The 14,360-nt window shown below is 37.0% G+C and overlaps 1 protein-coding gene across 6 annotated transcripts in view; it reads right to left on the minus strand.

Annotated features, from left to right (window-relative positions):
* The window catches only part of kn (EBF transcription factor knot), a 175,433-nt gene that overhangs the window by 143,951 nt on the left and 17,122 nt on the right, over positions 1–14,360 (minus strand). For 5 of the 6 annotated variants that reach the window (XR_012463139.1, XR_012463138.1, XM_074143830.1 and 2 more), the window contains exons 3-4: positions 6,668–6,731; positions 3,713–3,768 (exon numbers count right to left, since the gene is read on the minus strand). Coding sequence is in view for 4 of the 6 variants with exons in the window: in XM_074143830.1 (XP_073999931.1) it covers positions 3,713–3,768; positions 6,668–6,731 (120 nt within the window). In the remaining 2 variants the exon portion in view is untranslated. The remainder of the gene's footprint in view (positions 1–3,712; positions 3,769–6,667; positions 6,732–14,360) is intronic. The other variant, XM_074143831.1, reaches the window with a different exon arrangement.

Consider the following 14,360-nt stretch of genomic DNA (forward strand, 5'->3'; position numbering starts at 1 on the left):
CAGATTATCTTGTCGAATTAGGTAATTTTTTTTTTTTTTTTAAATTCTCCCTCTCCGTCAGCAGAAGTGAATTAGGCATATCGAGTAACACTTAATGGGCATGAAGAATGACGAAGCGGTGAGGGTGTACGATATGGACTGTACAAGAACTGCTGGGGTTGGACTACAGCAGCCGCTCTCACAGTAACCCTAGAATTCCAATTACCAATTGAAGCTGTGGCAGTCGATCGGCGGGTAGCCGATGACAGATGTACTCCCGACAACCGGAGAACCACCTCCTTCCTCAACCGCCCCCAACGCCTAGACGTTCTCATCTTGCAATCTGTATTCGTTAACTAGCAAATATTCTTTATTACAGTTCCTGCGCCACCCCGTTCAAGATTCATTCCATTTTTATTTATACTAGCCTGCTCATGAGTGGGCCAAACATTTCTCTCGCTGGGCACATGGGCAATCATTGCGATGTCTCTTGATTTAAAGTTAACTTTTCCCCACCGGAAACTCATGATCCACCCTTAAATTTTTTCCTTCCTCTTACCCTACTAACAAGAAGCTACGTGTTGTAATCGTGCAGCATCCGGAAGTATGAGATTTCACCCGGAAATATGCATTTTAAGGTCAACTTTTATTTATTTATTTGCAACTGTAAAAAAAAATGTACATCTAGCAAATATGTATTTACAGATAAACATTCGATTGTGCCACAGAGCTCTGGCTGAGTGCCACAACCAGGATGACGGGATGAGAGAAATCAGCCAGCGCTGGAACTCTCTAGGAACTTATTGGGGTTTAGGAAGCAATGAGGTCACGTGGCCAACGCCGTTTTAAGCGACGTGGAGGATTGTCAGGATGGGGACGATGTGGTTGAGTGATTGAGCCAGAGGATTTGTGGGTGATCACAGAGAGTTTGTTGTGGAAATTTCAGGAATTGGGGGTGTGTGTGGATTAACTCATTTACGTAGGGAATATTGAGATCATGATGGAGGGTGCGGTTGGAGACATATGTAGTATGGTGCGATAATAGAACTCGGCGGAGGACTTTAGACTGGAAAGATTGGATAGGTTGGATGTTGGATGGTTTGGCGGAGTCCCACAATTCTCTGCTCCATATGTCCATTATTGGTCACAATCGCTTCTCAGCCTTTTGGCTAAGATCAAAGAGAAGGTCAACTTAAGAATGAAAAAGAAGAAAAAAAAAATAATAATAAGGTTTTTGGAACCTCAAAAAGAGCACATTTCCGGCGCATACTGAAATCGGAAATCGTCACAAAGCAATACTTCCTGTTACGTAGGAATACGCACAATCCTGATATCCGGTCTGATAATTTTGGCTTTCTAACGCAAAGGTTACAAATATAAACGTTAACTGGGTAAATTACAGACAAACTACAGGACAGACTTTCAATGCTACTTCCACTGTACGTGTTTGGCCACGCCTCGATGGGTGAAAAACTACGAGTCAAAATTCAGGTAAGTATATGAGTAAGGAGAGATGATAGATAACCTGATTGAATAAGCTGAGAGAAGAGAGGTGGATGCTGAGGAGAAAAAAAATTCTCTCTCAGATTTCCAAGTCTAATTTCTTAACTTCCGTGGTCAAACTTACGTACACTTCGCTTACGCACACTTAATCAACTGGTAGTTTCCAGTTCTTAAGTATCGCTACGCCAGTTCTTGGTTTCCTGGCTCTGAAGGATGTTGTGAGAAAATTTGGTGGTGGGGTGGGAGGGAAAGGTGATAATTTAAAGTCCTCAAAGAGTAAAAAAACTGTTTCCTGAACTGGAAGTAAAGTTACAAGATTTTTTGTTTTTCATTCGAAATAAATCGATTTCTGAATTCGATTTTTTCATTCGAAAAAAAATCGATTTCTGAATTCGATTTTACAAATATGAAATTTCGATTCGCCATTATGGGGGACCAGACAATAAGTTTTAGGAGAAAATGAACTGAATTGAGTTTTCACTTGATTTTTTTTTTCTTTTTTAGTTTTTCCCCAAAATGGCTCCAACAATTTTCATTTAACATTCGCGTAGTCCAGGGGTCGGCAACCTGCGGCTCTTTTATCCAAATTGTGTGGCTCTTTAGCCTGTCCAAAATAAATTGTATATTTCAATTTTATTGAAACAAATGAAAATTTCATTTATTTATTTAACAAGTGTGGAAAGTAGTCGCTTCGCTCGCTCGTGCATGCAAACCCTGCCTCGTATGAGGAAAATACTTTACACTCGAGTTAAATATTATATTTTTTCTGCAACCATTAGGGTTATTAACTAAACAAAAAAAACTAAACAGGAATCACTAGTATCCATTTTAAATTTCTGTAAGGTAACACTATAACCTTTTTAACTGTTATAATTAAAAATATCTAATTATTTATTAAAATATTATTTTTATTTCTATATTCCTTTCAATTTTTATTTTATTTTTTAATATTCGTTTTTTAATTATTTAGATAAAATAAATTTAAATAAGCTTATTAAAGTTTTACAGAAAATATTTAATAACAAAACTTCTTATACCAAGGAAGCACAATAAAGTTTTTTCACTCACTAGTGAGGAAAGTGACACTAATGGGAATTTTTCCCCACTAGTGAGGTAAAGTTGGGCATTACACAGCTGATTTTAATTGAGTAATGAGAACTTCCCTACATGGTTGCAGAAAAAAGATATTTTTACCAAAAAGAATTTTAAATGAGATTTGGTTTGAAATTGAATAGAATTATATTAAAATACAGTACGTAATATATAGGACTGCCGCCATTTTCATTCAAACACAGGTTTAGTTATTATTTATTCGTTTATTTACTTTGCAATATGTGAAAATAAATATATAAAACATTTAAATGTTATTGAATATCATAAAATAATAATTTGTGAATACAAATGATCTACAGAGTTTGTTTACACTATCATCCTTGCGGCTCTTGGTAAGATTTATTAAAATTATTTAAGGAGAAATGGCTCTCTACTTAAAATAGGTTGCCGACCCCTGGCGTAGTCCATAGCACACATGTCTGTTACTTTTATTAGAAATAGTTTCCCAAGAAAATCGATTTTAAATCTGTTCTGGAGGGGAGCTTTTCCTTTTGAAGTTTCATTTATTGTGTGGATCCCCCCCCATTAACTGGTGTAATATTACATAAAATGCGATTAAATAAGTAAAATTTTGTATCTGAAAAGAGCGAAATTACCATTTCAATGGAATACGTTTGGCGGTATTTAGTGGACTTTTCCGGACTTCGTTTCGAGAAAATGCAATTAGTGAGTGTTGGAACCAGATTTTCATAAATTTTCCTTTTTTTTCGGCTAATTAGCCTTGAAATAACTGAGACCTCGCGGCCTATGGGCAAAAGGAAGTGGCTGAACTTGAACTTTCGGTGCTCTAGCCGTAGTTACTAAATCCAATTGATCGTACCGGAAGGAGTATCAAAATTGACGTCACCATGTAATGGCATTGTGCATAACGCTTCCATTAATCACCTGATAAGATGCTTGTCTTATCTATATATAATTATGATGGCAATGATTATATAATGAACGGATCGATCGTCTACGACTCCCAAATGCTATTCCACTGTAACAATGCACACTCCAAGATCATCGCAATATCACGGGGAATATTCGCAGGGAATAGGCAGCGGATGATACAAAAATGTGAATACGTAATTTGTAACATTAATATTAATTTTAAAAACTTGGAACTTTTACTCACCTGTTTGGTGACTGAATCGATCAGTCTAACGAAGATATCCTGTTCCTGTCTGACGCCTGTAACAAAATAACCACAATCAGGACCATTCATTGACCACTGGGTTACTATTTTCTAATATACAATGGTTATATTCTCTCTGTTAAAAATGGAAATGTTATGTTGCTTTCAATTAACAGGGCACATCCGGTGTAGAACGTGCCCAAAATTAAAACTGAACCAAACAGGTAAAGTTGGAACTTTCCGCCGAAATCCTTAAGATAATACTTCCTGCGGACGTAGTTCATAAGCTTTCCGTTAACACTAATATGGTTACTGAGAGATCGCTTCCTCTATAAATACAGCAGTCAAAATGCCGAGAAATGGTTAATGCATGTAGCTCTTCCTGTATAATCCAAATTTTTGTAGAATATTGTTGCTTGTTTTTGGTGACTGATTCAAGATAACCTAATTTTACACCAAGCTTTGAACCTATGATCTAGAGCAGGCATGTGCAATCTTCACAGGACTATGTGCCGGATTGGGAAGTAGAAAGATTACACAGGCCGCAAGTACTTCAAGGATATATATAAGGTATAGCAAAAAAAATATATATTTTTTTTTAATCGTCAAATCAATGTACGTACTAATCGCACTACTATTGGAGAATAGTTTCTTGTGGGCGTGGCAAGGGGGTGGAGCTTTTAATTAATATAAACAAATAAAAACGATAAGAACTATAACTTGTTTGTATAATTGGACTTTGAAATTCTGGCAAATTATTTTATTTGCTGTATAAAAATAAGAGTTTGAAAGCAAAAAATTTTGTACTTACGTACTAGTCGCACTATTATTGGAGAATAGTTTCTTGTGGGCGTGGCAAGGGGTGGAGCTTTTAATTAATATGGACAAATAAAAATGATAAGAACCTTAACTTGTTTGTATAATTGGACTATAATGTATCTATTTCCTATTCAAATACCTATTTCTCTATTAAAATTATCTTTACCAGACATTATCTTAATGCGAGTTAATAGACCAGATTCAATGATTTTTGGAAAAGTCTTCGCGGGCCGAATTCGCGGCCCTTAGGCTTCGTAGGTTGCCCAGGCCTGGTCTAAACCATCTTCAAGGGCTTATGCTTATTGATAATTATAATATTTTTTGTTTTTTAAACATTTTTAACATCAAAGGTCATTCCCCCAAATAAATTGAATGACGTATATACTTCGGATGAACAGTTTAGCCAATAGACACTTAGCTTGGTTGTAACATTTAGTGAAAATATAGATCTAGCTTAATATATTAGGGTTTTTATTAGTTTACCTCATCTAGTAATAGTTCTTTTCCTATTTATCCATAGTTATGGTCCACCATTACCCTAAATATTCTGCAACTTAAACCTTAGATTCGTTCTGGTCTTAACAAGAATGAGTTAAAGATCTTTTTAACTTAACCCTAAAGCTAATTGATTGTGTCTAAATCATTTTAGGGCTGCAATAATCTATAAATAAATCTCTCTCGCTGTAGATGACCATAATCCTAACCACCCCTAAAATAACCAGACGCCTTAAAAGCCCTTAAATGTCTTTACAATGCTAAAATTAATACAAAAGCAGCCCTTCTCCACCACAAACACTATTGGCTAAATCTAGATTATCTAAAGCCAATAATATTTAAGATGATAATCTATCTGGTCCATTGGGTGCGGTTCACTAATCCAGCTTCAGCTCCAGAGAGGAGATCTCCTCTCTCTCTCTCTCTCTCTCTGTCGGGCTACCCAGGATTATTTCCTTGGTATAATGGCTCCCCAGATGGTTATCTAATAAGTATTCATGTATTGGACCCAGGGTCTAACAAAAAATGGAAATTTTGATCGAATTTTAACTAGTCAGAAATGGAAATTAGTGGGAAGAAGCCGGAAAATTGTTTTTATCTCTGTTATTTGTACAGAGGGGGGGGGCGGAAGTATTTGGCACCAAGTTTTTCCCCAATTGAATTTTCTCAAGACAAGATATTTTCTTTGGAAATCAGCAAACAGGAAAGAAAACAAAGAAAACTAATCAACTTTAGTTTAAAATAGAAAAATCGCCGTATAGATAAACCGGAAATGCGACTTAAAATCCAATGATTTTTCTTTAAAGCCATCTCGCACAAAAGAGTCTTTAGTTTAAAACCATTTTCCGGTGGGAAAACTGATTTTTTTTAAGGGACGTGGTTTTTCCAAATAAGAGTGGAACCTTAAAGGCCCCTCTCTAAAGTAGGGTAATGGCAATTTCAACGTTAATCGGCTAACCGGAAATAACATATTGCAGAATTGTTTTTTGGGGGGGGTGTTTATTTTTTCTGTAAAGGGCACCCAATAAGAAAAGGTGGTCACCGTGGTGTCCATTCAATTCACTTCCTTTTGTCAACGTACTTAATACGTAGATCTCTGTAGCTTTTATTTGAAATATTTCGTGTCCAATAAGAATTGGTTTCAATGTAGAAGTGGTGCAGGGTAGGTTTCCCTCACAAGCAAGGTTTGTCAGCAATAAATTGTTGGTAAAAATCAAATATGTTCGGCACAAGTTAGAATCTAGTGAGCTGTGGTAAGGTCATACCGGATTTGTTTCAAGCTCCACTGACCGGAAATCTAACTTGAAACAACTAAATTGGTCGGTGTCACATATTAATATTTCAAAATATTTTTAAAGAAAAGTAAAACTGCATTTACGTACATCGTATATCAACTTAACAAAAAGTCAGCTGTTAATAATATAATTAATGCTAATTGCGTAATTTTTTTTGTAGTGACGTCACCAAAACAAGTGCACCTATCTCTAGTACAGACCTACTGTAATCCCATCCTAGATTTATAATATCTTTTGCAAGAAAATAAACTACAAATTCCACACTTTTTGGGGCAAACGAGTTCGGCCAGGAAGTGTTGCAAACTACCCAGATACGTAACTACCGGATATGGACTAATGAACTTACCGTTGGCGTAGAGCAGCTGTAGCCTGTACTGGATACCATTGTTGGTCTTCTGGGTTTCGTTCTCCTGAAACAATAGAACCCTATTAACTACTATTTTTAACTAATTGTAATAAAATATGTTTTTTAATCGATTTTTAATTTCGACCTTTTCCGGTATCAATTTTATTTCGAAACATTTCTTTGTTTAAAGTTCGAATTCTCTTGAAACAGTTTTTGACAACTGAAACTGAAAAGTCGTTAATTTCAAAATCTATTACGTGAAATGATCAATTCCATTCATCCATGCAATAATTAAGTTCCTGTTTCAGCTTTTCATCTTGTTAGTTGATCATCAAATCATGGCAATCTTAATCCACCACACGAAGAAACAAGATGATTTTACAAGACGAAACACCGAAACACAACGTGTTGCCAAATCCTAACTCCCCCTGGATAATTGATTAATCACAGAAACAATAACGATATATTTATAAATCGATTTCTACACAGCGAGACAATTAGCACTAGATAGTAATAATATTAGCACGGGTACTAATTGGCCGAGCGGGAATTCTAGACAAAGCCCCCAATCAATCATGACGCGTCAGCCATCATGACATCATGGCCGTACTGTGTGGTCCAGTAATATGTCAACGATATCATCACACCGGAAGTGACTATAAATTAATTAAACTAATTAATTAAGCTAACTCTCCCCCCACTCACTGTCCGAGTTCAATGCTAAAGTGCTCCCCCCTTGGCTTGACTGTGGGGGGGGAAGGCCTGCGAGAGGAGTTAATTTCCAAACAGGATTAGACTGGTCGCTAATCTTTGTCAATTGGACAATGTTCGGCAACATTGTGCTATAGTTTCGAGATTTTGCGTGATCTCGCGAGAGTAATCTGAGAAAAGCTATTCCAGTGATTTAGTACAGGAAACTCCTACTGATAGTATTGCACAAGAGTTAATGTACGTCACCATCCCAGCTGATAAAAAAAAAAAAAACAGGAAATGATCAGAACACTGGCCTCCTTACATGTAGATCCCGGATTCAATATTTGACTGACCATATTTTTCCCCTTACAGCTAAATTAGGGGATTAAATAGTTTTGTTGGTAACGAGAGAACTCTAACAGGAAGTCCCCGGAAGTACGCTGATAAAAGGCGTCTAATGAACTATAGTGATGTACAAAAAGAAGTTTAAAATAAAATGTAAAATTATTCAAAGAACATCATCATTCTGAGAAAACGGAACAGTAATTTGAAACATAAAAACAGAACAATAATTTGAAACATGAAAACGGAACAGTAATTAAAAACATGAAAACGGAACAGTAATTTGAAACATAAAAACAGAACAATAATTTGTAACATGAAAACGGAACAGTAATTAAAAACATGAAAACGGAACAGTAATTTGAAACATAAAAACAGAACAATAATTTGTAACATGAAAACGGAACAGTAATTAAAAACATGAAAACGGAACAGTAATTTGAAACATAAAAACGGAACAGTAATTTGAAACATAAAAACAGAACAATAATTTGAAACATGAAAACGGAACAGTAATTAAAAACATGAAAACGGAACAGTAATTAAAAACATGAAAACGGAACAATAATTTGTAACATGAGAACGGAACAGTAATTAAAAACATGAAAACGGAACAGTAATTTGAAACATAAAAACAGAACAATAATTTGTAACATGAAAACGGAACAGTAATTAAAAACATGAAATCGGAACAGTAATTAAAAACATGAAATCGGAACAGTAATTTGAAACATAAAAACAGAACAATAATTTGCAACATGAGTATTTTTTTATAAATATCTGTATCTCACAAAGTAATAAATAACATAAGAACAGAATATAAAGACACCGGAAGTGAATACGTTTTTAAACAATTAAACAAATAAGAAAATTAGTTAGGAAAAAGTTTAATTTTCCAATTTTTCTAATTATTATCTTTGGCTTTGAATTTTTTCTGTTAATTTTAATAGTTTGTAGAACCTGATCTGCTTTCAGTATTTCAGTCTTCAGTAAGGGTGTGTGCCACTAAGCGTTGTCCGTTCCACTTGCATGCGAACGTTACAATCGAAAACCCAAGTGGAATGGACTATGGGGCGTTTTAACCGTTCATGTAAACATTACAAATGGCGACCTCGAAAATAAGTTAGAAGCTTGAAGAGGTTGTTTTTTAATTTTAACCCCGTTTAAATGCAGTTATAATAAACTTTATTAATTATTGGTAAAGTTGACTTATATTAAATATATATACTATAATTCAATTTTTTATATTACATTTTAGTGGAGTATTTATAAAATTTACGTTTAAATAAAATTAAAATGTCTTTTGTGGCAACAATTGGATATTTATTAATGCAACGTAATAATGCTTCAGAAAGTTCTTCATCTAGTTCCGATGAAGAGCGGAATGCAATTTTACAAAATCGCAATGGTGAAAAAGCGAAAACTTAGGCCAACTTCCTTTGGCTAAAATGAACTAAAAGCTAATCCAAAAAAAGAATACGAGTACAGACTCTCAGGAGCTACCGCAGGAATTTTCTGTGAGTGATTTTTTAAAGCATCATTTTCTTGGAAAGTGATACAGGTAGAGAGGTTTTCGGAGTGTTTTGGATGGTGCTAGAAGTATAAGAGTAAGAAATGACTATATCTGGGCGCTAGGAACCCTGGAGGGGATAACTGAAATAGCTGTTCTCTGTCTCAGTCGGCTGATATATCTAGGTGGCGGTGGTGTTTTGTCTTAAAGGGGAAGGAAGGCTACAATTATATACCCAACAACCAGCACTCATATATTATCTGTACATAACTTCCCCTTCTCCGAGTCTTGCAAACCCCTACATCATCTCTCTCACTCTCCAAGATCCCCGCACTAAATCCCAAGGCAGCGGCTGCTGCTGCACCCTACTACAGTCTCCACTTGGTTACCCTACTTCTTCTTGCTCCTGGAATTATTTCTATTTCACTCCTCCCAGCTGATCCTAGCTCTTTATACTCTCCAGCATAGAACTTCGAAAACAAATTTCAAGGAGCAGAAAAACTGTATTCTGGAATACTGGAGATGAGATTGGGAAGAGCTAAACTGCTCTTAGCCGCTTTTTCACCCGGATATAAAACCCTTATTGGCATAATCCGGAACACAGGGTGTCAGCAAAAGTTTTTCAAAAAAAGACAAGACTCAGGCGTATGGTGTTCTAAAACTAGGATTCCTCCTCTTCTGGGAGGTTAAATGTTTCCCTACCGGAGATTGTGGCATCTGGTAATCTTAACCAGTTACACGTCAAATCAAATCTCGTATTATGGTGTACGTTCGACGTGAATACTCGTTGTGAAAAATATAAAATTGCCATCTACTACAAAAAACTCCAAATTTTAATAAAATACAATAAGAATATTATTTGGTGGGATGTTTCCTTTATCTTACCCAATAGAACTGCCAAGTATTTTATACGGAGGAGGTTGGTGGGAGTCAGCCAAATGATAAGTGCTTGGTACATGTTTGGACTCCGCATTAGAGATTGGGGAATTACGTACACAAATAGAAGCTGTCAACCCTTGTGCAATGCCATTTCTTGCCTTAGAGGTTCAGACCTCCAGTACGAGCATGATTTCATTTTGCTCAAGAATTTAAAGCTCTTTTCTTCCTTGTAAAAGCCTCTTGCGTCATCCCTAGTTAACCAGAGCAATGCATACGTGAAGAAGCGGTGCAAGATTTTATGAAAGAGCACAGAATGCTCTCTGGTAATCTCAAGCTCCCAGAGAGAGATTGCAGAAAAAGTCGCTTGCAGTGACTATTATCTTCTTCTTCTTCTTTGTCCAATGCTCTTAAGCCTTTCAGCGTCGAGCTTTAGATAACTTAGGCCTTGAGCCAACGGATGTTCTCTTCCCTGTTGTTTGCCAATTTTTGGATAGAAGACCCTAGTCTGACCTCGCTTTTGTGCCGATCGCCCGATGTACTCCAAATAGCCCAATCTTGGTCCTGCCTCTTGGTCTACGGCCTTCTGATTTGGCATCCATCAAGCATCTAATCTTCTCCTCTTCATTTCTTTCAGCAGACGTGGCCAAACCACCCCCAACTGCCGATTCTCCAACTTGGTTACGAAGGGTTGTACCTCTAAGCTGCTAGTGACTTGATTACGACATTGTAAACTTTTGGTTGTTTTGCCCTGAGCGTTCGACGTGTATTGACACATCATTGTCTGATTTTCATTCCGCACTCTGTGGGGGGAGGTTTTTTAAAACTAAATTCCACCGCTTAACTGGTTAAAGTCTCTAGGTTTATTCCAGTGCACTGTGGCGAATTGAGATCGCCATGCTCCCTAGTGTCCTGTGACTACTTTATAAGTTTATTGTACTCTGTTATCCGGAAGCTCTTAGCCGGATTTGTTGGTCTTGAAGCCCCCGGTATTTCTTATGAGCTGTGGACGGGAAACAATGGACATTCTGGATTGCCAGCGTTCCTATCCCCCTTTTTTGGGTGGAACCTCTCTTCTAATACAATCTAGGCGTATGGTCCCTTAAGCTCTGGTTTGGAAACGAATTTTAAAGGCAAAAAAAAAACAAAAAACTAATTGGTTAATTTTATCAAACCTGATGCGAGAGGAAATGAAGTCAAATATAAACAACGAAGGGAATCAAAGATGCTGACCTGATATCCGGTACAACTTAGCCGACTGCCAGACTTCAGCCCTTTTTCATGACGTGTACTCCCAAAGGTTCCGTTTTGTTCCAATTTCCCCCATGACTTAATCATACATGGAACTCTCGCCACTTCCGCTTTGTTAACAATTTTCCTTAATTAACAATAATTTCCTTCTTCATTGAACCAAAAAAAAAAAAGAAGAATTAGAAAAATTACGCTCACATTGATTTTTAAAGGAAAAGCTTTCGGAAAAAGAAAAAAGAAAATGTAAATATTTAACAATATTTCCGCTTCAATAAGTTTTAACAAGCTCTCCTCTTTAACCGGTCTTTCAGGATATTTTTTTCCCTTAATTTCTGTTAATTATAACAAAGATGGCGGCGGCGCTTTTCCTTTTGGACTGGAGAGAGTTGTTGTTAACTAAACACATCTCAGGTCGAGCAATTAATTGGCCTGAGTTAGCCAATCGTGGCTTCAATTAGCGATCTTCCATGTTTTTGTTTGTCAGTATGTGGATTATTCAGTGGCCGTGAGTGATTTTTGATTGGCTACAGTGTTGTCGCTATAAGTGGCGCAAGTGGACGTAACTAATAGCGGGGTTTTCACTTCGTTTTACGTTGTATGAGGAAGTATTGAGACCGTGTGCAATTTTTTGGTCCCCACAGGTTGAAGAAAAGAAGGTTTCCCCCGAAAAGTGGCCTGAATGTGGGAACACTATAGTCTAAGTGGGAAGAATTACAGGAAATGGTACATTAATCGTTTGAGCACTTCCGCGGGACTTGACCATAACAAAGCGAAAGAAGTCCTTGGACTATAAGTACCGTTTATCTTGAGAACTTTTTGGGAGATTTCTATCCAAAAAAAAAACAAACGATACCAACGAGTTTTATTAAATCTGGCACACTCACAGCATCCTTGCAGATCGTGCTTATAGGATATATCCCCCCAATATACCAATACCCGCATCTACCCAGGCTCTAAAGGAAAACCGAAGAAAGATTGGAAGTCAGGAATAGCTGCTTCGCTGTTCACAATAAAGTAATTGCCTATTTGTTCAGGGGGGGCTTTGCGTCCAACAACCAAATTAGGTGTCGTGGACGGAGGCGACTAGCAAACATACTTTACTGCAAATTTCTCATATTACCCATTAAATAAAATACAAGACCTAGACCGGGAATCGAATCCACTAACCAACAATACATCTTAGCATTGCGGGTCTAGCCTATAACCGCCTAACACACTTTACTACAAATTTCTCATATTAACCATTAAATAAAATCCAAGACCTAGACTGAGGAATCGAATCCACTAACCAACAATACATCTTAGCTTTGTGGGTCTAGCCTATAACCGCTCGGCTACCGTGGTGCCTCTGTTCACGACATACACAACCCATCTAATGGTTTTCCAAAATATATCTTGGGTGGAATATACATTCATCGCTGCTAACTAGATCGGCACTTCAGAGGAGAAAAGAAAACCTCGAGTAGAGTGGAAGATAACATATTTATACTTCATCTTCAACGCACTGCTCCAGGTACATCCTCGTCCCAAATTGCTGGCATCTACCCAAGCTCTAACGCTTTCTAAGAGGAATGATTCTACACGGGTATATTCTTGTACTAATAACTAGTAAATCCCGAAGGTATCTCAAGCTCAAAGAAGATCTGAGGAGTCGAAGTCACGGTTAGGTGCCAACGAAATGTACCACAAACTTACAAAGCCTTCTCTAGAAATTTTTCTAACGTTTACCCTGAATTAAAAAGTATCTGGGTATATTTTTTAGGGAGGATGTGACCCCGTCCAACTCTTAGAGGCTCTACAGTGAAGCCACCCAGGAAAAGCAAGAGAAGCTGGCAGTCCCCGGGATGATCACTCACTACCGCCAATATACTACCTAGGAGAGCACCTATAGATACGGTGACCATTATTTTTGTATCAGAAAACAGGACAAGGAGGGAAAAAAAAGCCTATAAAAAATATTAATACGTTTATTAACACGAGATCGGTTATTACAAAACAATGGCCATATTATATGGCCCATATTCAGCCGAAACTGAGCGACTACTTGCACTATACACTTGTTAATTAGTAACAAAATGTAAATAGTAACTCTTGTAAATAGAAAAAATATTCAGTCTTTTAAAATTACAACAAAATTTTGTTTTAATGTCACATTCTTTAAAACTATACTAACGACAATAATATACAAATATATCTAATTTTCACAATATGAAGATCAGATCTTAACAAAATCATACATAAATCTTCGAAAAAATATTCATATTTTCATTAATTTCATTGAGTATAATTAAAATTTCATTGAAAAACAGTACAAAACAGTACTAATGAATAAAAAACAGGACATTTATGCTTTAAAAAAAAAAAGAAGGACAGCGTCTTAAAAAACAGTACTGTCCTGCCAAAAACAGTACGAATGGTCACCGTACCTATAGAGGACCAACTTGTGCTATGTTCCTTTAAGATCTTTAGTTTCCCAGTCTCTGGTACTAGCGTCCTTCATAGGATTGCCACCGAATAAGACCTGGACATGCGCTACCACTATATAAACCGAACAGTTCCGGTCTTATATAAAAAAGAAAAACCATGAATAATAATTCATTTTCCACAGAATTAAGCGAGTATGTTTTTTCTTTATATGGTTTTTCCTTTTTTTCCCCCCTTTTTCCATGTCCAAGGTTCGCGTGAGCGTTTAGAGAAAAACCAGCAACCCAACACGACAGCCATGTTATAAACTTCCTTTTTTTTACTCTGCACCCCACCCCTTCCCACAGGGAAATTCTGATGGAAGACAACATGTTCCTCTGGGCATGGATGGACAACACTGCCCGGAGAGTTCTGCAACATCCTCCAGCTAAAAAAAAAAACTGCACACAGTTTTACAGCAGCGGCCAGTCACCTGGAAGGCTCTGCTCTATCTCCCCCCGCCAGCTACTGCCACAGAACTTCCGCCCCAAACACGGAAGTTTGCTGCTCTCACCAATTAGTTGCGACACCCCCAAACTCTCTTATCTACTTCCACCT

The sequence above is a fragment of the Rhodnius prolixus genome, unplaced genomic scaffold (assembly GCF_049639745.1).
Source record: "Rhodnius prolixus isolate KJV_2025 unplaced genomic scaffold, Rpr scaffold_18, whole genome shotgun sequence".
Classification (NCBI taxonomy): domain Eukaryota; kingdom Metazoa; phylum Arthropoda; class Insecta; order Hemiptera; family Reduviidae; genus Rhodnius; species Rhodnius prolixus.